The sequence below is a fragment of the Parasteatoda tepidariorum genome, chromosome 7 (genome assembly GCF_982258835.1).
Source record: "Parasteatoda tepidariorum strain Cologne lab strain chromosome 7, Ptep-v5.0, whole genome shotgun sequence".
In the NCBI taxonomy this organism is placed as follows: Eukaryota; Metazoa; Arthropoda; class Arachnida; order Araneae; family Theridiidae; genus Parasteatoda; species Parasteatoda tepidariorum.
In genome coordinates this window covers 46,931,838-46,956,496 of record NC_141761.1, presented here as the reverse complement: position 1 = coordinate 46,956,496, position 24,659 = coordinate 46,931,838, and the positions used below count along the sequence as shown (strand labels likewise).

General features: G+C 29.4%; 1 protein-coding gene across 1 annotated transcript; it reads right to left on the bottom strand.

The window, feature by feature from the left end:
- Positions 1-1,118: 1,118 nt before the first annotated feature.
- On the bottom strand, positions 1,119-24,122 carry LOC107439808 (uncharacterized). Its single transcript, XM_016052518.4, has 6 exons — positions 23,884-24,122; positions 14,365-14,408; positions 10,360-11,262; positions 8,789-8,830; positions 7,091-7,172; positions 1,119-4,531 (listed from the first exon to the last, which is right to left on the bottom strand). The coding sequence occupies exons 1-6, from the start codon at positions 23,945-23,947 to the stop codon at positions 4,242-4,244; spliced, it is 1,425 nt and encodes a 474-aa protein (XP_015908004.1). The 5' UTR covers positions 23,948-24,122; the 3' UTR covers positions 1,119-4,241.
- Positions 24,123-24,659: the final 537 nt, after the last annotated feature.

Genomic DNA, 24,659 nt, shown 5'->3' with positions numbered 1-24,659 from the left:
AAAACTTTACACTGCGCGTTTTCATATTTTTTCTTTTTTTAGATAAATATTTTCTTTTTGATACAATCTTTAAAATGGTTTATTGCACTCTGCTTCAGAATTATTATCTTTCTAAAAGGAAAGTTAATAACTTGAAATGGGATCTACATTAACAACATGAGTAATATATACACATTACTAAATCTCTCACTGTTACAAAATAAAGTTGTTTTGTAGAGTGCGCAAAAAAATATGGACCACCCTGAATAACTTTTGGTCCAATGATCGGATCTTAATATTCTAGGACGCAATCTTAATGGTTCGCAAGGTTAACTTCCAATATGCTATCAAGTTAGTGCAGACCATATTTTAAGTTACGAAATCAAACACAAAAATGGATTTTCTGGGTAAACATATCTTTTTTTTTTCTTCTTTTCACAGACTCAGATTTCTTACCCCCAAAATATAGGAAGTAACAGCAATCTGTGAAATATGGTCCCAATAGTTTAGTCAGGTGAGTGTGCGGAGAGTTTGGACAACTTATTGTTCATTTTACTTAAGTTTTTCGTCAAATCTCGAGAACTTTTTAAGAGAAATTAAAAAAATTTCACACATTTACAAAATTTGTTTATCCATAATTAACTTTATCCGAAAAATAACTTTTAGTAAATATTTATTATTTATTATTATTTTATTTAATAATGGTCGAAAAAATGAAAAGTAAGATATACAATTATTTACATCATTTTAAAGAATGCAATTTTAAAAGGCAAGATACAAAAATTGAGTGAAATCGTCGAATAGTTCCTGAGAAATCAAATTTTAAAAATACGATAAAAATCAGAAGAAAAAAAATAAAAATCAGAACTTGTTGCATTCTTCAAAGACAGTCAATCAGAAAGAATAAATGCCGTATTTGTAATAAAAAATTTCAGTTCAAAATAATTTATAGCTTTATAAGATTTTACCAAAAACCTTTAAGCAAAATTCACAGTTTCACAAAACAAAAAACATTTACACAAAAATGAGTATTTTGCTACCTTCATTTTAAACATGAATTCACCTTTTCCCCCTTTTCAAAAAATTAAAATATATTTTGTAATAAACGAGTTAAAAGTAAGAAAAAAAATACACCAATGTTTGTTTTTATACATTTTTAATGTATATACTTACAAATATCAGCACATGTACAATACATAAATATGTCATCACTGTAAGTCATCTGAATTTACATAACATTTAACATAAATTATATGTCTTGTACATTTAAAATGAAGTAAAATTCATGATTACATACAACGATATCACACTTGTTCACATTTAACAACTCTAGGAATTTCCGATGCAGTATATCCTATTTTCTTTTGAAATATTTAATACTTTAAGTACGGAATAGATCTCAATTATTTGTTCCTATATATCTGAGTTAGGAGATAATATAAATAATTTCGAGACGAGACACATTTACGCACACAAATATAGCTGCTTAAAAATATAACTAATTTTCATAAATTTATTTATTAATATATTGCTCCTTAATTATAACTAATTTTCACACATGCATATATTTACTTTGCTTATGGATTAAAAATAAAATGAAAACCGAACCGAAAAAAAAACTCTGTTGCACAGCTTCAGCTTCGTGTTTTAACTAATTGTCTGTTAACTGTAATAGTTTTAAACAAAAATGATGATGGTTTAATAAATAAAGTAAAAGGTGTCCAAATGTGGTTTAAAAAATATTTGCTCGAATCAGTACCAAGCCTAACTAAATAATATCTTAAATAAATATTATCAACCTCGGAAAAAGAAACTCAACTTAATTTCTGATGAAGAGCATGTAGAAATCTTCAAAATTTGAAACTGCGCAAAAAGTAATTTTTAAAAAAAAATGAAATTGTCAGCAATATTCGAAAGACATTAGATTGATAAAAAGAATTTTGAATTCTTCAATTCCAAATAAAGTAAGATCAATACGTTACATAATTTGATTCTGGTTCTTAATGTTTAAACGAAAACAAAATTCGTATAGATCAAAAAAATTCTGATTACAACAAAAACTTCAGAATTATAACAATTCCAGTATACTGCCGTGCAATTCAAAAATCAACGTAAGCGACAAAAAATTCAAAATTGAGATTCTTATATCTTTGGCATCTTTGTATGGTAAGCTATATATTACAAGAAAATGTTTTCAAAAATAAATTTTGCTTTAGCGGTTTTTTTTGACATTCTATTTTAGCGTTCAAAGCATTATCTATAAAAAGAAAATCGAAGCCGAACCACTTTTCTCGGAATCAATAGTGAAGCACTAACGTAGTGTTTTCAATTGAACGGCAATCGCGCTTTATTTTAACTTTTGCAAATTAAATCTCAATCAATTTGCATCTTTTCATTTATGCCTCTTAATAAATCCAAAAAATGTTATGAAGTTTGTTAAATCCTTATACTTTTTTATTTAACATATATTTATTACATTTTCGTTCATAGATTAAATATATAATAGTTAATAGTCCAATTAAAAACAAGTTGTCTATTAACAAATATTTCATACTAGTAAAAAATGTTAAGAGGTTCGACTTCTATAAGTTCAAGGGAGTCAATTAGATAATTATTTCTGCTAAAAATAAATAGATGTGAAAATTTGACTTCATATTCATCATAAATTTTCTTCCAATGCTTATGGCTCTGAGCTTAACTGCGATAATTTAATAAATTTTAAGCAAAATACTTTAACAATTGTGAAAATTTACAATAGTGAGTGATAGAAATAATGTTTTTAACTATAAGTTGAAATTTAGCAGCATTTACGTAGAGATTTTTCGAAACAAAAATATTAAGATCTATCTTTAAGATAAGATGCTTTGAATTCAAGTTTTTGATTGTGTGCATCATTACATATTTAAAAATAAAACTAGAAAAGGAATCTAAACCCATATTGGATAACACGTTAAAGGGTTGCACGTTATAACACGTTAAAGGGTAGAACCCCAATTAGTTGGTGGCTATGTAGGTTTATCTACCTTTTATGAAGTTGACCCTTTAAGAATTCCATATTATGAAGTTGTTCCATCTATCAGAGAAAATGGTACAATGTTAACATCTATCATGAAAACAGTTCTACTATATGAAGGAGTTAAGGGTAGAAGAAAAGGTGATTATGGGTTGTTGATCAAATACAGTTACTGATCTTGTTTAAGACTTTACTGTTTAAATGGAAAAGTGAATTTTATATCTTGAATTGTAATAATAGATTTAATTACTGAGAAATAAGTTTTAGTTTCAGTAATTAAACATCAAATAAAAGTCGCGACGAAGTTTGGAGATCAAAATACGAACAATTTTAGTTGAGTAATAAATTTTATCAACCTTCTAATTCTATGTCTAGATATGCATGAATATTTAAATAACTAAAAAACAGCAGAATATTGTATAAATTTAAGCATTATCTTGTGGATAAGCATTTTCTTTTTTGCGAGTATATTCATTCATTCAGAATTTCCATGAGCATTAGAGATACATAATGTTATATATTTTGTAATGGAATAATCTAAAATTAATAAACAAACAGAACTAGATTCTACTGAATAATTATTAGCTTCAAATTTGAAAATTAAATTCAGTTTAATTCGAAATAATAATTATGGTCTTCAAACTATAAATCTGTATCAAGATCAGCTTTAAACTGCGCAAATTAATATATATACAACAACAATAAATGCTCAATAATTAATTTCTATATAAAAAAAATTTCAAACACAAAATTCGAGTAATAAATAAATGTATATAAAATGCAAACAAGACATTTTTAAACGATTCAATTTTTACACACATAAAGAATAAAATGTTATTTATAACGATTTTTCTAACAAGATAAAAGCATGTATAGAATTCTACTTGAAATTTTCATCTAACTCTGCTTGCAGTAGTTATTATAGGTTTTGCTACTTTCCAAGCTCAATCAATATTTGTAGTTTAACTGAGTTATTTTTCTGCTTTTATTTGCTCAGCATAGTGTTTCCTGTTTAAGTGCTTTAGATATAATTTAAAAACAAACTGTTGTTAAGTCAACTAGATAACAATTTAACTATCTCAGAAATTGGAAGAAATAACTATTAAAAATTTACTGTTAAACAAGAATCAACAAAAATTAAAAGAGGGATTCTCCGCCTTCTTATTAGCTTGTCCATCAGGAACAACACTATGAAAACACTTAAGAGTTTCATAACAGCTTCAGAAAAAAATGGACGCAATTATTTTACTTAATAAGGAATGTGTGTACTAATGATTAAGTACTCGTCTTGTGGGTCAAGGGCCCTGGTGGATCTATACAATGGTTCGTCTTCTCTTCCAGCATCATATAGTTGCTGCACAAGAACGTCATCATGAACATAAGGTAACTCATCTGAAGGTTTTCTGTAATTTTCAACTTGGTCACTAGATGGTGCTATGGTACGATAGTTGATTTGGCTTTTATCGGAGTTTAAATCACCAGCAGCAGCACCCTCCTCTTCATAGTCAAAATCATTTTCTCGTCGCTTTTTTTCTTCATCTGAAGAAGATAAAGTTCAGTAACAATTTAAATCACAACACACACATTTTGAAAAAAAAAAAAATTTCTACTACTTGAAGACAACAGCTGATAACCTCAAACAAAAGAGATAAGGGCAAAGGCATAGCAAAGGTCACTGTAGGGAAAAGTGCTTGATGCACTTTGCAGAAACTTAGGTGTATGCGAAAAAGTAAAGCTATACTCCGTTGCAAGTTAAGAAATGAGCATTGTGGTATAGGATTTAAGTTATCACCCGCGACATAGTTCTGCTTTATTTCGTTATCAAAGTAAACAAATATGATTTCAAACCAATATAAAAGCTTTTGAAAGTTAAACACGTCAGACAGAAATTTGATTCCTGTCACCATTTACGATATACAGTCAAACCCCGCTATAGTGAACCTTCAAGGGGTCGAAATTTCGGTTCACTATAACCGGGACTTCACTATATCCGTCAACAGTTTTAACTAATGGCTCCAACGCATTACTTAGATAAATGACCTTTTTTTTTTGCACATTATTTAAGTAAATGACCAATAAAATGTAATACAAAAATGACTGAAAAATAATACGTAGTAACAAAAAATGTGTTTACTTTTTATTTTTTTGTTACTCCTCGTCTTGCGTGCAAAACAAAATTAGTAATCTTTATCTGATGAGCAATCCTCATCATCAGGTATGGAAACAATTCCCGAATCACCGATAATTTTTCCTGTTGTTGTTGTTGTTTTCGTGTCCATGGATTTTCAGAAAACATCTAAAAGTCTGGACTATTGCTGTTGCCATCTTCGGCGCCTTTTGACTGTAGAGAACAGCTCTTAGATGGTCCTCAATTGGTACCATTCCCATTTTCAAAACATGTGTAGTGAGTGCAGGGCACTCGAATATGTGTAGAAGAAAATCGTCTACAAGAACAATATTTATTATTCCTTCATCAGTTTCTTTAAATGCGAACAGAAAGACGTTTATATTTTCTGATATTTTTTATTAATTCGTATTACTTGTTAATTTATTATTGTTGTTAATAAGAAAGAAAGCAAAAAGAAGACTGTGCGACGTCGTTTCACAAGTAGGCAATATTGATATACGCTTGAGTTGGGAGATTGGCTTCCATTTAGTGTGCCATTTAGCATCCATTTAGAAGCAAACAGGCTCTCTCCGTAGGAATAATGGCTTTTTCTTAACTTTCAACAGAGTATAGCTACTCATTTAGCGTTGGACGTGTTTCCAGATTTCTGTTACTCAATCTAGCTTTCAATTGTCTATTTAAAAATTCATTATTTACCATTTTTTTCTCTTTCCTTGGTTAATATTAACGTGACAGATAGAGAGAGTTAAGAATTATTATTTATGGTTTGAGGCTTTGAATCTTGGAAACTATCAATTTTTGGAACTACAGTAGGGGACCGATTATCCGGAACGATCAAGAGCATCGCTATTCCGGATAACTGATTTTTCCGCTTTTGTGGATCGCTACAAAAAGCCGTTTTTTTTTATTGTTAAACCCAACTAAAAAAATATATATATATTTGGAAATAAACTTAAAAAGAAGAAAAAACGATGAAGTAATACACTAATGATTATTTCCAAAATAATGGTAAGGTAAACATCTTTCAAAAATGAAAGAAAAATCCTAAAATCTTAAGAGGAAAAGAAAAAAAAAATTTAAATGGCGGGAAAATTTATTGAATTTCGTTCCGGTTTTCTGAGTTCCGGATAACGGGTTCTACACTACAACATATCAAATTTTCAGCCAATTTGACAGAGAATTAATTTCCATAAAATTTGTGAGGACTATTTCATATAATGTTTTCTTTTCTACTAAAATTTTTTTTAAAAGTAGATTTTTAGTGTAGCAGTATGATTAGAGTGGTAATATGATAGTATTGGAATAGTATGGTTGAGTAATAAAATTCAATTCCTTATTGTGTGACCTAATTTAAAATGACCATTATTACGAATAACTAGAGACATTTAACTATAAATAATTAGGGTTTCCGCTTTCTACTTTTGCATTCGGTAGCGTATGAAAGCGTTTTTTTTTCCTTTTCTTTTTTTTTTTCTTTTTTTTTTTAATTACAACAAAGTTTCTGAAGACGACAAATTCTCTCACAAGGTATCATATATTTTTTTACAATTTTGTTAACTTTATTAAATTTAATAATTTTTGCGTTTCAAAATTTGACGAATTTTTTTAATTTATTGATTTAAAAAATATTACTAAAAAATTTTAGTTTAGTCACAAATTAATTAATATTTCCTACGTTGTCTGATAATGTTGACACTAAATTTTGTAAGATTTTTCCGCATTTCGTGTCAAGCTTTTTTTTTCCTTTCTCCTCATTTTTTAAGTTTATTTAGATTTAAAAATCTAGAGACCCTTTGAAACAACGTGATCTACTTGGAGTCTAATTAATCTTATTGCCAGAATTTCCCAGAAAGAGACATATAGAGAAAGATTCCTTGATTAAATTTCACACTAATTTAATGTTAAATAACAAAGGAAAAACTAACTTCCTATATTGATTGTTAGTTGATTAAAAGTTTAAAATCATTTACCTTTGGCTACATCGATTTCACTTTGCTTCCATAGATCAATTAAATCATCTGCCGTTCCTCCAACTGTTCGTAGCTTTTTAATCTGTTGCAGAAAAATATATACATTAATACAAATTACAAAACCAATGTTTCTCATTTCTAGATACAATTTTATTAAATTCGATGAATTTGTACAATGACTAATCGAATTATAGATGAGTTCATTTTTAAATGGCAACTGCACAATCACATTTTCAGGGGTACTCTGTTGCTGTAAAAATTATATTTAAAAAAAAATAAGATAATACTAGGCGTCTGAAAATTTAAGTAATTATGCCTAAGCATGTGATTTAAATCAGATTTAATTAGTTAAATAAGAAGTATCACGCTTAAGTGTCGAACCTGATTGGCTTCTGAATCGACGAATGCCAAGATTTACCAACGATGACGTAATTTGCAGGTATCCAATTGAAGATTCCAAAGATCAATTAAAGAGAAATTGAAGAAGATAGAAATGTTCGGATTATTGCGTTCTGCTTATAAAACTGTTTATTCCTACCCATGGGTTACAGTGTTGGTCGATCGATGGTACAGGTAACTGAAGAAAACTATTAAGTAACGTTTTCAAAATAACTACCATTTGAAGCAATAACGAGATGCAGTCGTTGGACAAAATTAAGAATCCCGAGCAAATATTTTAATTGAAATAGTTTGACATGCAGTAGAAAACATTTTTTACCAGCCAACAAGGCCATCTATCGACGAAATTTGTGACTAATTTTGAACTTCAATCATGAGATTAAATAACTGGTTTCCTAAGCAAAATACAGCAAGCCGTATATTTCTGTCACTTGCCGTTTGTTTATCAAATCTGCTGTCATTTTTGGTACACCTAGTATTAGATAGTGGTAGTTCGAAAAAGATTTTTATTTTTAAAACTATAAATAAACAAAAACAGTTTTAAAACCTTCTACCTTTTAACAAGAAACTTATATTTAAGAAAAATAAAAACTATAAAACATGAAAGTTTGATAAGAATTTAAAGCTAATTTGAATCGTATAAAATATTCAAATTAACTTTTTTTTTAAACTTTTACCAAGAATAAATTTAAATATCAAGGCACTTTTTATGATAAACATTATTCTAAAATATAAAATAATGTTAAACATGTTACCATAGGATGATGTTGGCTAAACATATTTAGAAAATGTTAACAATTCTTTTATTTTCCATTCTTTAATGATATTTGACATTAGTCTTGGTGATTAGAAGTTACGCCTTTACTTATTTCTTTCATTTTTTCTAATAAAAAGCAACACAATATTAAATGTTCTAACATTAAGGTCTATAAATTTAAAAAATAAAAAATTGTACAATGCTATAACGGAGAGTCAAAACGGAATAATATTTCATGAGCAACAAAGGGTTCCGACTTGTGAAAAATCCAATAAAACAATAATGACTTCCTTTTTTACCTAATGTGACATTTTTACATTAAACTGTTCCTTAATATATTTTTTGTATGGATATTTTACGAGTTGCTGGAATTTTCACAATCCACAGATATATATTATTGCCTTTATGGAAATTGTAGTGTTCGTTACCAAAAATTCTCTTGTAACAATTTAAAAATGTGGTTCAAAAATATATTGCTTAAAACCTTCACTGTTTAAAATACAAAGAAAAGAAGAAAAAAACATTATGCATGAGAAGTTTACCTCCGGTGCTAGTTCTTCTAATAAAGCTTTTCGAATCCGTTCCTGAAAAGGAAAAATTATTGTTTTGAATTTAATAATAATTACATACAACATATATTTTGCATATTGTTTTTGCATGTGATTTATTAGTATATTAATTTAAATATTACGTAATGAAACTTTTTTTAATAAAAGTGAGTAAACATGCGAATCTTCCCCTTAATAATTTTAAAAAAGAAAAAGTATATTTGATAATAAGAATAGTTTTCAGTAAAGTTGTAATAATAAGGTTTATATAAAAATAAGCTAAAAATGAAGGAAATCAAGATTAAAAGAGGATAGGAACTTTTTTGTTTTTAAATTGCACCAAAGGTCGCAACATTCATGAAATTTATTCATACTTTGGATAGCCATGCTTCAGAGCATTATTATAAGATATCCAACAGCAGGAAAAACATTTCAATTGTATTGTTAGCTGTAAAATCCAGTTGACTTTTTTTTTTAAAAAAAATATATTCATAAAGAAAAGAAAATAAATATAAAAAAATGCCAATGGGTTTATTTGATTTTTTATTATTATTAATTTTTTAGGTTATCCATCATTAAGCATCGAAATTCGAGTGAAATGGATAATCTAAAAAACGATATATTTTGAAAAATTGACGATATGTTGCTGCAAGAAACTGCGCAAGGCAGAGTTGAGGAATGCCCTCTTGTTTCCCAGACGTGACTCCTACAACTTCTCTTCTGCGAAGTTAATTTCAATATAATATCCTTCACTCTCGTAATCTCAGGATAATATCCTACAATCGTCTATTAAGAGTTACTGATCTGTAAAACAGCATTTAGAATACGGAAAAAGCCTCATAATATTATTTATTCAGCTAGAATAAACTTAAACACCGTGTTACGTAAATAGAAATATTTTCCCTACAATTCCACACATGTATCAAATGCACTCAATAAACTTATTTTAATCATTACGCTCTTTAGTCTAGCCGTAGGCATGACCAGCTTGACTCACTATTTATAATCATAATTATTATTGTGCGTATCACAGAAGAGAGGCATTTTGGCACGCATTTTAAAAATAGTACTAAATTAAGGCAAAATGGGTAATAAAAAATTGGGCTGTAAGTAGACTATACAGGGTTATTCATAATTCCCACCGCCTGTAAACGCCATTTTTCTTTACTACGACTGGCTTCAGTAGTACATGTTACTGCCATCTATCGGCAACTGCTTAAATTAAAACTTGAATACTTTCGTAATAATTTCATATGTTCTTTTTGCCATATGCGTCATCGTTTTTTTACTATAACGCTTCGAAACCCCGGAGGGAATTATGAATAACCCTGTACTTATATACATTTTACCTTATCTATTTCAGATAAGTTTTTTTTTCCATTTGCTTCTCACGTCAACAGTGTTTCTAAAACATATTTTTTAATAAGTAATACCATTTACGTTTTTTATTAGACAGTCATTAGGGGAAGAATTCACTTCTTATGGTTATAAAAAAAATTTATATAAGAGGAATGTAATTTTATAAAAATAAAGTGACCAATCGCTTTGAAAATGATCTATCTTACCTTCAACATTTGCTGATGTTTCATTTCTTCTTCAATATTCTGTTGCCGCCTGGCATGTAATTCTCTTTCCAGTTCATCTTCTTCCCCAGTTCTCTCGCTCTCTTGGCTTTGGACATTTTTGCCACCTTCACTGCAATTGTGACGTGGAATGCAATTTGGCTCGGTTGAGATGACAGCAGTAGCAATGGCACCCTCCTTGCCGGTCATCCAGCTCGTTTCTTCTGGTGTCGGTGATATGTCCGATATCTGACCAGGTGTAAGCTCCGAGTTGGTGGATATGGCTGCTGTTGGCATCGAATCTGATGTTAATTGTGCGTCGACGTCCTTTTTAAGAGTTACAGCTTCAGAAGTGGATTCAGCAACAGAGTTGAAGTTGTCGGAATCCATCAGTTGCGATGAAGGGCTGGGTGCCGATTGGTTTTTCACTTCTGTTGACTCCTTCTGAGATACTTGATTGTCCTGGTCTTTGTGGTCACCTAAAGCTTGTTCGGATTTAGATGGCTCAGAATCATCCGTGGAACGTTTTTGATTCTGATTCGGTTGGAAGTCATCCTCGAAGTACAGCTCTGGTTGAGGAATCCTTAAAGATTCGGTCAAGAACAAAGACCTTTTACTGCCGTCGTTCTCTACTCCTAGACATTCTTCATAATTTTGGGAATCGGGGTGAGATCTGAGGTGTTCCGCCAGAGATTTGATGCGATATATGAAGGTGAGAATCCATTCCCTCTCCCGTTTGTCATGCACTTGCCGCAACATTTTTGTGGCATCGGATAGAAGGGAAGACATATTTTGTGATACGTAAAAATGATAACAGTTCGTAGGTTTTTCAGGTTGAACTCCTGGTTGAGGAACGGCTATTTCTTGGTGATTGAATCCGAAGATACGAAATGGAAGAGGCAAATTCTAAAAGGAAAAAAATTATGTTTAAGTGAATTTAAATAATTTTTTATTGCAAAATGATACCTAAATGATACAGTTTAAAACCACAATTTTAAGCAATAACTGTAAAACCATACACAACAGATTTCCCAAATTTGATTATTTTTATGCAAAAATAATAACAAAGATAAAAAAATAAATTGTAATAATAAATAAAATTTAGAAAAAATTAAAAATAAAATAAAAAATAAAGGAAAATTTTTTAAATATTTAAATTGAAAAACGAAAGAAAGAATTTGACATGAACATTTAAAAACTAATTCTCATTAAGCAAGTTGATTTAATATTTCCTCTTATTTTCCTTTCAAATTGTATTAAGTTTTTATGTGACTAAAAACGGCTCTTGTGCTGAAGAATACTTAAAAAACAGTTCAAAAATATATCTTTTTCAAGCACCTATTGAGAGAATTTTCAATGATGTGCTTATCTCAAAATTACCCCTTGTTGTCTTTATTCCTCCAAGAACAATAAAAACTTCGTGAAGGATGAGGGATAAAAAGAAACAGAGAATAATGAAATTTCTATGCACTGTGCAGGCATAAAAGTCCACTTTTTTTTTCTCGCCATCTTGGATGTCAAATTGAGTTCTTGGATTTTGTTTTCTTGATGTTTTTTGTTCTTAACGGAACTTTTGATAATAAGAGTATCACATGAATTCTTTAATCTCGTAGGGAGAATTTTCGGAGGAGCACACAGTTGTTGTTATTATTATTATTAATATTATTATTATTAATACTATTATTATTATTATTATTATTAATATTATTAATATTATTATTATTAAAATTATTATTATTAATATTATTACTATTAATATTATTATTATTAATATTATTATTATTAATATTAATATTATTAATATTATTATTATTATTAATATTATTATTATTAATATTATTACTATTAATATTATTATTATTAATATTATTATTATTAATATTATTTTTATCAATATTATTATTATTATTTAAAACTTATTTTGGGGAAAATTGATACAATTTGTGAAAAAAAATTAGATTTAGAATTATTTTATAAACTATTCCAAATACCACTAAACTACACTTATAAACGTTTAAAATAATAAATGTAATCCTTTGTAATAAAATTGCAATTAATTATAGACAACATATAAAAATCACAAATAATAAAATTTTATTAAAGTCAATATTGCGTACTAAAAATAACGCAAGTGACAAAAAACTGCGACAGATTCTTTTAATATGAATAGTGGAAAGTATGAAAATATTTAATAGAAGGAGCACAAATATATATATTCTTGGAAATATACTGTCATGTTTTTGAATAACGTTCCCGTTTGAATAACGTTCGATATTATGTTAAGCATATTCTCACTACTAATTCCCTTTCAGAAGAAAGATATAGAGAAAAAAAAAAGGTTTCGATAGAATAAATAATTAAGGTTAATATTTTTATTTAATTATCATTATGATGCATCTAAATTACTATTTTTGCGAATTCTTTATATTTAAAGAAGCTTGAAACTTATTATTTTTGTTTCATTCGTATATTATGATTTATAAAATAAAATAAAATCATCCATATTTTATTCATTTCTTTCTTACAGATGATAACCATCTTTGCCAAAAAAGTAATTTTTCAATTCACCGACAGCTTAGACGTGCTTTCATCTAAGCTTCAAAAAAAAAAAAAAAAAAAAAAAAAAAATAAGATTAAACATATTTTCGTCGCTCGATTTCCATCATAGATGACAATATTCCAACGACAAGGAAATCCAACTCTTGACAGATTAAATCCGCAAGTATCAAAATAATGGCAAGGATGTAGAAAACAAGCAAATAACGCTTTTTGATATTTTTACGTACCCATTTATTTTACTATTTTTGAAATATTTTTCACGATTAAACAACAAAAATTAGTTATAAGTACCTTCCTGTACAAGTTACGCTATAATATTGTTGAGTGTGCAAAAAAATTAAACAAAATAAAAATAATAAAATAACAGAATAATTTCCTATCTCGCAATAACGCAGATGACAAGCTTATTACATCAATGTTTAAAGCAAAAAAGTTATTCTTATACTTAAGAAAAACGCTTCGAATAATTAATAACAGGAACTGATTTTAATTTAATACAAGCAATTTGAAATAACTTCTGTTTTTTGGAATCTTTAAAATGGTACAATCAACTTACGTAAATTATACGTATATTTCAAAAATAATTATCATTCTTAATAACTTTTCTTCGAATGATCGGATTTTCACGTATTAAGACTCAATCTAAATGGTTCAAAGGGTAGATTTCAAATATGCTAATTAATTAGCGCGGACAATATTTTAAGTTAAGAAATCAGACACTAAAACGTATTTTCTCTGCATAAACATACCTTTATTCCAACGCATTTGAATAAAGAACACAGTATAAAAGAATATAGGCTAAAATAATTTTTTAGCTTAGCCGTAGTGTTTCCAAAGCTTGAAATAAAGTTAAGGACATAAAATGAATAAAAAAGATTTTTTTTAAAAAAAAAATGCTTAAATAGACTAATCCCAAAAAGACTCAAGGGATAAACCACTCTCCTCCCAATGAGGTACCGCTTGTTCAAATCCCAGTGATGGCTGGTCGATACGAATTCCGCACCCGACTTGTACCGACCACAGTGTTGCCGTAAAATATCGTCAGTAGTTGACGGGTAATGAGTTAGAGTCCCCTTGCCGCCAAGTTTTTGTGGTTTTCCTCCCCATGAAGCGTAAATGCGTGTTAGTTCCATCAAAAAGTTCTCCACGAAAGCAAATTTCTCCTAATACTTGATCCAAAATTTCCCTTGTCTTCTGGGTTGGGTTCAAAATTACAAGGCTACGGAGTTAAAGAGTTGAGCATTGGTAGTCGTAAATTCAAAATTGGGTCAGCTGTTCAACGACGATTATAAAATAAAAATAAAATAAAATGCATTTTAAAAAATCACAAAAAAGAAAAGAAAATGAAGAAAAAAGTAAACACATTATTGCTAAATTGTTTTGTGGATGCTTTGAAAAAAAGATAAATCTACTACCATTATCAATTAAAACTGAAATTAAAATGCTTACCTCATTATTTTGATTGGCAATCTCTTTGGCAGGATAAGCAAAACCTATAAAAAGTAAAAAGAAGTATATATATTACAATTAGGAAATAAAAATTATTGATCACAACAGTTTGTCATTGATTCGAACAGTTTTTAAATAAAAATCCGAATAACTTTTGATATAATTATTGAATTCTTATAGTAAAAAAGTAGAGTTACACTCACTTTTGTGTTCATACAATGAATTTCTATATTATTTAATTACCGTAAAGTGGGGTTAATTTGTGACACTTTTTTCAGTTGTTTTTAGATAACTTTTAAATCTCATTGTAGAGCCCAGAACATTATGTATATACATATACACCGAAGAGCCATTACATTATGACCACCCTGCTAATAACATGTAGGACCACCTTTAGCCCTCCAAACTGCTAGCACCCGCCGTAACATTGATTCCACGAGGTAGTCTGAGGTATGGGGTACCAAGCGCTCACCGACTGGTCCTGCAATTCCCTCACATTGCGAGGGGGTTGAGTGGCAGCATGAATTTGGTTTTCCAAGTAGAACCACAAATGCTCTATTGGATTAAGGTCAGGTGAATTTGAGGGCCAAGACATGACTTGAAAGTCACAGGAATGTTCCTCGAACCAATCCATGACGATTCGACCCTTATGACATGGTGCATTATCCTGTTGGTAAACACCATCCCCAGCAGGAAAAACTGTTGCCCTGAATGGGTGAATCTGGTCTGCAACTATGCTCAAGTAGCTTACAGACGTCAGGGATTGTGCTATGAGGATTATGGGTCATAATGTGCCCCATGAAAACATTGTTCCTGGGCGAGAAACCATGAAAACTTGGGCGAGCCCATTGTTATAGATGGAGGGTGGTCATAATGTAATGGCTCTTCGGTATATATAAAAAAAGGCAATCTACGAAATATGATCCCTATAGTATGATCTGAAGAGCGGTCAAAAGATTGGACCTTGGTTTTAAAGAGTATTAAGCTTGGATTTTTAGTTCTTTTACAGCATAGTAAATAATTTTTATTGGTAAAAAAATTATTGTATACAATTTTTCGTAATGTAATTTAATTATCATATGTAATATTTCATATTCAAAATTTTTAATTAAGCTAGTATTTGTAACATATTTATTAACTTTTCTGGTTAATTTGATAACTTTTGTCCGCTCTCCTGATCAAATTATGGGGACAATATTTCCCAGATTGCGGCTATCCCCTCCCAATTTTTGAAGGTCAGGAGTCCAAATCCGTTTAAAAAAAAGGGCCATGTTTTTTAATGGATCTGATTTCGTAGCACAAAATATCATCCGCACTAAGTAATTAGCATATTTAAGATACTGTCCTCGAACCATTAAGAGTTAGTAAGTGAAAAGCCGATCATTAGATCGAAAGTTATTTGGGGTGTTTTTTTATTTGCGCAATGCAGATACAACACACCTACACATGTACAAACAACTTACCTACATACATGCATGCACGGTTTGTATGCACGTATTTACATACGATGTACATACGCTATATGCACATACCTACATATAGCGTACTGATATGTGTATGTACTTACATATACATACAGCATGTATATAATACGTGTGTGTTAAGTTTAAAAATACATACATTCGTGCACGTCCGTATGTATACATACAATATAGGTATGCATTTATGCACGTATATTCAATACACAAATGTATTCGTGTACATACAGTGTATTTAAGTATATATTTCTGCACTTACAATATATTTCTGTATGTATGTTCATGCAAAGCATGTATATGTTTACGAACTATAATTAAAAATTTATATTTTGTAAACTGAACAATAAAATTAATTTAGGCACATTTACGCATTGTGTTAGAAAAAATTCATTAATTACAATTCTGATTTCAAGGTAATCAAAATCACTTGAAGTTATGATTACATTTATCCTTGCTGTAATTATTATATTTAATTGTAAGATTATTTTCAATCGTATGAGTATTATTACTGGAAATCATGTTTGCGTGTAATTCTACATATTGGTTGCTTGTAGTTACAATTAAAAAAAATTGGCAATGAAAGAACTTGGTTATTTTAAATTAAAATTATCTGTAATCGCTGCTTGTTGTGATCAGGGGTAAAGATAAACGCTTTTTACAAGAAATTATTATTATTTTTAACTGTGACTACTTGTAATGAGGATTGCGAGTAGTTTATTGCTTTTGCATTGTTTTTTGCTTTTATTTACTATCAATTGCATTTATAATCACCTACGATGTTCGGCGACCATTTCTGTTGAATAGTATTTCAAGAAATTATGCATTTTGAATTTATTCTTGAGTAATGATTAGGGAATATAGACTATAAAAAATGATTTATTCTTTACTTAGAATATTTCTGACTAATGAATTAAATTTTATTAATTATTCACGAAGGTTTCGAATGATTATTCATTCGTCCTTATTCATTATTCTGAATGACGAAGACCCATCTCTGCAAATACCGATGTCTCACCAAAATACATTAACCATGAACTTCAGTTATTTAGCTTCCAAATTCTTCAATAGTTTTCCCACCGATTTGCACAGCGCTTCAAACAAAGGCTCATTCAAATGGAAGTTAAAAGCGATAGTAATATGCGTCAGTGCTTAAAAATGGATTAAAACATTATTTTAAAGCATAATAAACAATCTTGTTATCGAATACAGACGCAAAGGTTTTAAAATATCTCTAAAAACCGAAATAAAGTATTATTTTTTTTTTAGTTATGAGTAATTATATTATTATTTCAATCCTTATTATTAATTCTATTAGCATTATGAATTCTATTATTCCTAATAACAAAATTCTATTCCTATTATTTAAAATTATACTTTAAAATCTCAACATCAAGTATATTATTAGAAATTTTGGTTGGTGATGGGATCTCTTTTATTTGATTTCTCTTGCCGTAATCAGATGGTCGGATGTCCAATAAACTGCCCTCTTTTAGCCATAACAAAAACTGGTGCCTCTCCACGCTTATTGATATCTATGGTACTAAACTGTAAGGTATTTTTATTTACGTCGCACTAGAGCTGCAAAATGGGCTAAAACATCCCTGAGGATGACCCGGAGACAACTTACATGTGGCGTATCCCGTTATAAAGGAAGGACACATTCACACACCATCCATCCATCTATTGATAACTGAAAACATCCTCCTATCGTACAGTTGGCTAAAATACTGAATAACAGTATAGTACAGATTTATATATTCAACAATATATCATACTATTTCAATTTTTCGCTGGCATTATGACGTCAGAACAAACATTGTCTAAAGCAGATCATTTTCACATTATGATGATTAAGGAACATATTATTGATTTACACAAAATCAAGAATTGCACAAGTCACCTCCCAGCATAAAACCAACCCTTACTACTACTCAAACTGAAAAGAGATTTCGAGAGCGCTGATTGGATCTTTTGACGACGTGATCTGTGACGTACTGCTATTTCATTCTGCTTGGTAATTTTTAGCATGAAACTAGTTTGTGCAAATGATGTTTTTTAACTTGAAATGTCAGTTTTTTCTCCTGAAAAGCTGCATTCTTCATTTGTACGTGAAATTAAAATTATTTCTACCAACATTATTAGCTTCACCAAGCAGTGATCGAAATTTAGAAGAATTCAACAAGTATTATCATAATTATCAAATGCTGAATTCTTAGGAAGCTAATATTACTCTAATTTATTGAATGACAATCAATTTATTGAATGACACTGAAATGCCTAGATCGATTCACTTAAAGAATAAAAAAATATAGTTGGAATTTGACAATTATCTAATTACTATTTAATAAATTTCTCTAAGATTAGTCAGATTAAATTCACTTCCATTAAATTCAGTATTTTACACCGTGATGCCTCCTTTTATAATAAAATCAATCTAAAAAAGTATGTATTAAGTTCAATGTAGCTGCTTTCAACTTATTTTAGATATTTCCACCTGTTAGTTACATATCTTTAATATTTATCTTTAATTTTGCGTATTTCACCATGTCTCAATAAATTTTTAAGTGAGTTGAAAAAATTTTGCACACGATTAGAACATTCTTTTAGTCAAAGATAACATAATAATTGAAAAAATAACTTTTAGTAAATAATTATTTATTTTTTATAATAGACGAAAAGTTTTGAATTCTAAGGTATGCAATTTTTTTACATAATTTTAAAGTACTTAATTTTGCATGGCAAAATACAAAATTTGTGCCATATCGGTTAAATAAATTCTCGAATTTTAAACATACGACTTCTTTAAAATTCAACTTATCAGGAACTATTCAACCGATTTCGCTCCAATTTTGCATTTTCCCAAGTAAATTTATGTACTTGAAGCAAAATTGACAAAAATTTCATATCTTACAATTCAAATTTTTTTCGACCATTATTAAATAAAATAACAAATAATAATAAATATTTACTAAAACTTATTGTTTGCATGGTATTATCTTTCCCTAAACAAATTTTAAGATTGTGTGCAAAGGTTTTTCAATTCTCTAGAAAAGTTCTCGAGGTATGGCGAAAAACACAAAAAGTTAATTAGCATTAAGGGGTTCAAACTTTGAATCGCTCTCCTGATCAAACTCTGGGAACCTGATTTCCCAGATTGCGGTATTGGGGGTCAAAAATCTGAATCCGTTGAAAAAAAGGTATGTTTATTCAGAGAAAGTACGTTTTTGTATTTGATTTTGTAACTTAAAATATCGTCTACACTAATTAGTTTGCATATTTGAGGAACCATTAGGATTAAGTCCTAAAACGTGAAGATGCGATCATTAGATCAAAAATTAGGGTTAAGCCCTAAAACGTTAAACGTTGAATCATTAGGATTAAATCCTAAAACGTGAAGATGCGATCATTAGATCAAAAATTAATCAGGGTGCTCCGTTCTTCTTTTTTTTAATAATACATATATTCTTTGTCTCACTGTGTATTATGTTATATATGTAATAAAAATATATAAATTATGTTATAAGATAATGTTAGATGGTGAAATATTTGTCTTGTGACGATAAAATCTTTTTTAAGGGTAATCAAAAATACTTTTACCATGTTATTTGTATGTAAATGTTATTATTTAAAATATCAAACAATGGATCTAATCTAGTATTTACTTCCCACTGGGAAAGTTTCCTTCAACCCACACATATTTAATTTAGAAATTTTAAGAGCATGATGTACTGGGTGCAAAATAGAAAACGGACCACCCTGATTAACTTATAATCTAATCATCGAATCCATAATCTAATCTGTCTATAATCTAATATCGGGAGAAAAAAAATTTTTTTTTTTTTTATTTGTTGCAAGAGATTTTTTTAACGGATCTTGGATATTTTAGCATCATTGATTTCGAATCTGAAGTTAATTTTGCACCTAAAGCTACAGTTTTTTTAAATGACATTTTTAGCCTATTTTTTTGTCGAAATTTACAGAGAGCTAAAGAAAAAAGGGACATATCTTGAATATATTTTAATTTACTGATCGGATCTACACGGTCTAGGATTCAATCTTAATGGTTTGAGGGGGTGACATCAAATATGCTAATTAATAAGTACAGACGACATTTAAAGTTACGAAATCAGGTGCAAAAACGCATTTTCTCTGAATAAGCATACATTTTCTTCGATGTATTTGGATTTTTAACTACAAAATATGAGGGGTAGCCGCAATCTGGGAAATTTAGTCCGACAGGTTCTTCAGAAGAGAGGTCGAAAGTTTGGATCCCTTAATATTAATTTTACACTTTGAGTATTTCAGGAACTATTAAGCGAATTGAAAAATTTTAGCGCGCAATTATACAATTCATTGTATGCCATGCTTCCATGCAAAATATAATTTAGTAAATATTTATTATTTTATTTAATAGTAGTCGAAAAAAATTTTAAATGTAAGATATACAAATTTTTACATTATTTTGGATAATGCAATCTTAAATGGTAAAATGCAAAATTCGAGCGAAATCAGTTGAATAGTTTCTGAGATATCGAATTTTGAAAAAGTCGCCTTTTTACACTTTTTGACAACTTTTGTAGATCACCAACTATAAGTTATAACTGAAATGACAGCTGTTTCACAACCTAGTACTGCCTAGTAACCTGCAAACTAGTACAAAATAATTTGTCACTGGAAGTCATTTAACTGCAAGAACAGCGAGTGACCAAAAGTAACCTCACCTGTCCCAAAGTAACTCCTCTTAAGGTGCTAATGCGCCTCCAGCTTGTTTATGCTACCAAACAGAGAGCACCACAAATAGACTTTGAGGCTATGCATCTCAAAATGAATAAAGATGGAGAACTGTTCAAATATTGTATTAATAAAATTTATCTCCTACAATATAATCTTCGAATAATTTAGAAATCGCTTCCAATAAGCCATAAGGTAAAAACTTTATTTAAAAACTGTTGGTATCACTCTTCTCAAAGTTTTGCAAACATTGCACAATCTATTTATAAAACTCCCGAGCGTATATACAAAGTAATAACAAACTATATTCCAGAACAAACTCCGAGAACTTTTAAACCCATCATTTTTTGATCGATGAGGAAGAAATCAATTAACTTTCTAGAATATTTTTGTTGAGAAGCTGCAAAAACTTTCCAACACCTTTCAAAGTGAAACTTCTGAGAAAAATACATCCCTAATCCCAGTGGAGCTTCTTTCTTCTTTTTTTTTTAACTCTCAAACTATTCACGGTAAAAAAAATAAAATTTCAAAAAGAAAGTAGGGTTAATCTTTTAAAATGTTAATAATTTATTGCGTTCAGAGTGAGTAATATTTTACGAGGTGTAATTTTAGCAACAAAAAAAAATACTTTTCTTGGCTATGAAACCACAGGAAAAAAGCTTTTTTTTTACTACGATGTCAAGGAAATAAATTATGAAGCCATATTTGGAAATTTACTCTCAGAAAAGTCCTTCAATAAGTATATTCCAAAACTGGGGTTTTTCTTTATTTATTAATAACACACTAAAATCTTTTATATTTAAAAAAATGCATATAACAACTGTATTTTTATGTACTTTTCTAAAAAATAGTGTTGACATTTAATATTTACAAACATTATAAAAAGAGAAAATTCCCATGGATTGGGAACCACTGCTTCAGAGAAATTTTGATTTAATGATTAGAATTGTAAGTACTGTGACAAAATCGATTGGAGAGAGAAGAATTAAAATATGACAATTAATTATAATTTTTTATGTCAATAAAATACAAGCATTAATATTATATAAGTGTTAATACAGTAAAGGTTAAAAATACATTTAATTTTTATTAATTGACATATTTTAATATTGCTCATAATTTTTAGAAAGTTAATCTGTGCTTTTTCTAGAATTCGAAATCTTCTTTCGCGAGAACGATGACGTGAACACCTTACTCTCCAGTCTTCAGAATTACATCACGATTTTTAATTATCATAAACAAAGTGCTTTTTAGTATTTTGAATATTTTAAGCAACATGTGGTTTCGGTGTTATTCCTTTGTCCACTTCCTTGAATTTTTTTAATTTATGTTCTGAGCATATAGCGTTAATCTGCTTACGAGCAGCCAATTTCGTTTAAAATCGTTGAGAGAATTGTTAAATCTAAGCAAAAATAAAATCAATTACCACGTGCTTTAACTCAATCATCTCTTACAACACTTCACAAAGCGAGAAAATACAATTTTCAAACAAGAACTTCGGAACTGAACCTTTTGAAAATGAATTCGCAAAGGTTATGAATGCATACAAGAAACTCTTGGGGTGTTTCGACCATGAAGATACAATATACATTCCAATACAATATGAATATTTCACATTGCAATTCAATATGCAATTCACAATTCAATATGCAATTCACAATTCAATATGCAATTCACAATTCAATATACAATTTCAGTACAATATGCATATTTCACAATCTTTTTGATCATTGAATGCTCCCAAAACCCCATATGTTAAGAAAAGGTAGTCCCGTCACTCTTTCTTCATTCATAGAGATTCGCGTTTATCGAGCGGCAGCATAGGTGTAGCGTCGGAGGGCACATGCCCCCACCCCTCAATAGTTTTCAAAAATTTTAGAATTTATTTTAAAAATTACTTCTTCTTAAAGCCCAATCGGCTATTTTTTAATTTAAATTTTTTTTTCTTCACAATGCCTGCCTGGGGAACGACATTTCTTCAATACAGGCATCTAAAGGGCAGATTTGACCACTCTTTCAGGGGCACCATATTAAGTGGACTGACGCTGCTTCCACAGTAAAGACAGATAGTACAGAGAAGGAAAGAGCACCCATGCCTTGCCCGGGATTCGAACCCAGAACCTTCCTGATGCAAGGCCAGTTCCATGACCCCTACACAGATCGATCAGCAGTTAGAATATAAAAGCTTCAAAAAATTTATATATATATATATATATATATATATATATATATATATATATGTCCCATTTTCTCTCTCTTTCCTGCACTTTGACTGTAATTGAAGTATATAAATATATAATAATCTGTTTTATTGTACCTGTTAAGTTTATAATTTAGAGGTATTGAATTCGGATCTCTCCTTAACCCTGGATGCATCTTTGTGATGTCATCCTCTAAATTGTGCTTCTTCTTCTTCAACTTGACAAGGGCTCATTATTTGTACTTTATAATGAGCACACAACACATAGTCTACTTATGCAGGTGTGATAATCAATAAATAAATTCGCAATTTATTATTCTTGCCTTCTTACACCTACTGTTGCTTTTGTTTACTTGTAAACGACACAGTTTTAATGAATTATCCAATATTCCCTTTTCGATTTTATAAAGATTGTTTTAAATTTTAAATTACACAAAAAAAATATATTTAAAAAATATATTGTAAAATATATTTTTTATCCTGTTTTTTGCGTTCATTTGCTGACAGGCAATGTTTTCCTAAGATGTTCCCGTTATTATTTATTTATTAATGTATATTTCATTAGTATTTATTTATTTATTATTATTATTTAGCTATTTATTATTATTTAGCTATTTATTATTATTTAGCTATTTATTATTATTTATTTATTAACATTATTCTTTTTATTATTTACTTTCCTCTTGCTCGTTTTTTTTTAATAAGAAAAGTGTATTCACTTCTTTATGAAAAAGTAATAGGATAAATGCAAGAAAATTTAATAAAAAAATTAAATATTTTATAATTCTAGATATTTAACTCTGAAAAGTGCAAATAAGGGAAAATAAATTATTCCTACTTCACTTCACTTTACTAAAAAGAAATAACAACATTCTTTTGTTTGATTTTTGTCAGACAGATTTTGCATTTAAAACTTATTATTCAAGATGCGGAATTGAATGCATGCATATACGAAACCATCTTACATAAATCGCAAAAGCATTAAATCGAAACTCTCCTCTGCGAATTCTCCAGAACAATTCACATTTCATGTCACTCTTTTTTGAATACAAAAGACACGATTTAATTTTCCGTTCCAAAATTCAAATCGAAGTCAAACTCTTGACTTACCTCCCGTCATGGTCAAGAGAAACTCCATCCCAAAAAGAACGAGGAAGATCTCACGCCCTGACATGTTTTTTGATGTTCTAAAGTAATAAATGGATGATTATGGCCGGACACTAGGACACTGGGATACAGGACAAGACGCAGGAAAGGAGAGTGACAAATCTGATGAGAATCCAGGAAGAAAAGACATCAAGGGATACAGGGAGAATGATAGAGGGTACTTTGTGACGTCAGAGAGGATCGATACCTTGAGTTGATTTTTCAAGATGGCGCGATGTGTCCGCACGTGGAGAGAGGAGTTGGGAATAAAGATTCAACCGAGTGACCTTTAATTGAATTCAGAACAAGGCACGTGTGTCGACTATATGTTTTTCCATGTTTCTGGAAATGACTGGGAATCTATTGTAGGTTTTTTTTTTCTGGACCTAGATCTAAACCTCCAAAGCTACATTCAAGGTTAGCTGCCGAATTTAAGATGCTTACGTATTGTTTTTTCGACAACATTCGATGTTTTTTATCCTTGATTTGCTTTAGAACAAGGTTAAAAAAAAAAAAAAAATTTGAAAAATCGCAAAATGCAAAAAAAAACTTTAAAATTTGCCTATTTCATATATTTAAATCACATTTAAAAGTTCGTTGCAACATTTTGTCGCTGAAGCAAACATATTTACCTTTCATCCTTTTTTTAAAATTTTTTCGTAATAAAATATTTATCCTAAGTGAATTGCTTTGTGTTTACAAATTGCCGATAAGGACTGGGAAATGCTAGAAAGTAAATT

Coding starts and splice junctions, on each gene's coding strand:
- LOC107439808 (XM_016052518.4), bottom strand. CDS start 23,947: ATGTCAGGGCGTGAGATCTTCCTCGTTCTTTTTGGGATGGAGTTTCTC. Junction 11,263..14,364: donor TTGCCAATCAAAATAATGAG/GTAAGCATTTTA, acceptor TTTTCCTTTTAG/AATTTGCCTCTTCCATTTCG. Junction 4,532..7,090: donor TGAAATCGATGTAGCCAAAG/GTAAATGATTTT, acceptor TATCTTCTTCAG/ATGAAGAAAAAAAGCGACGA.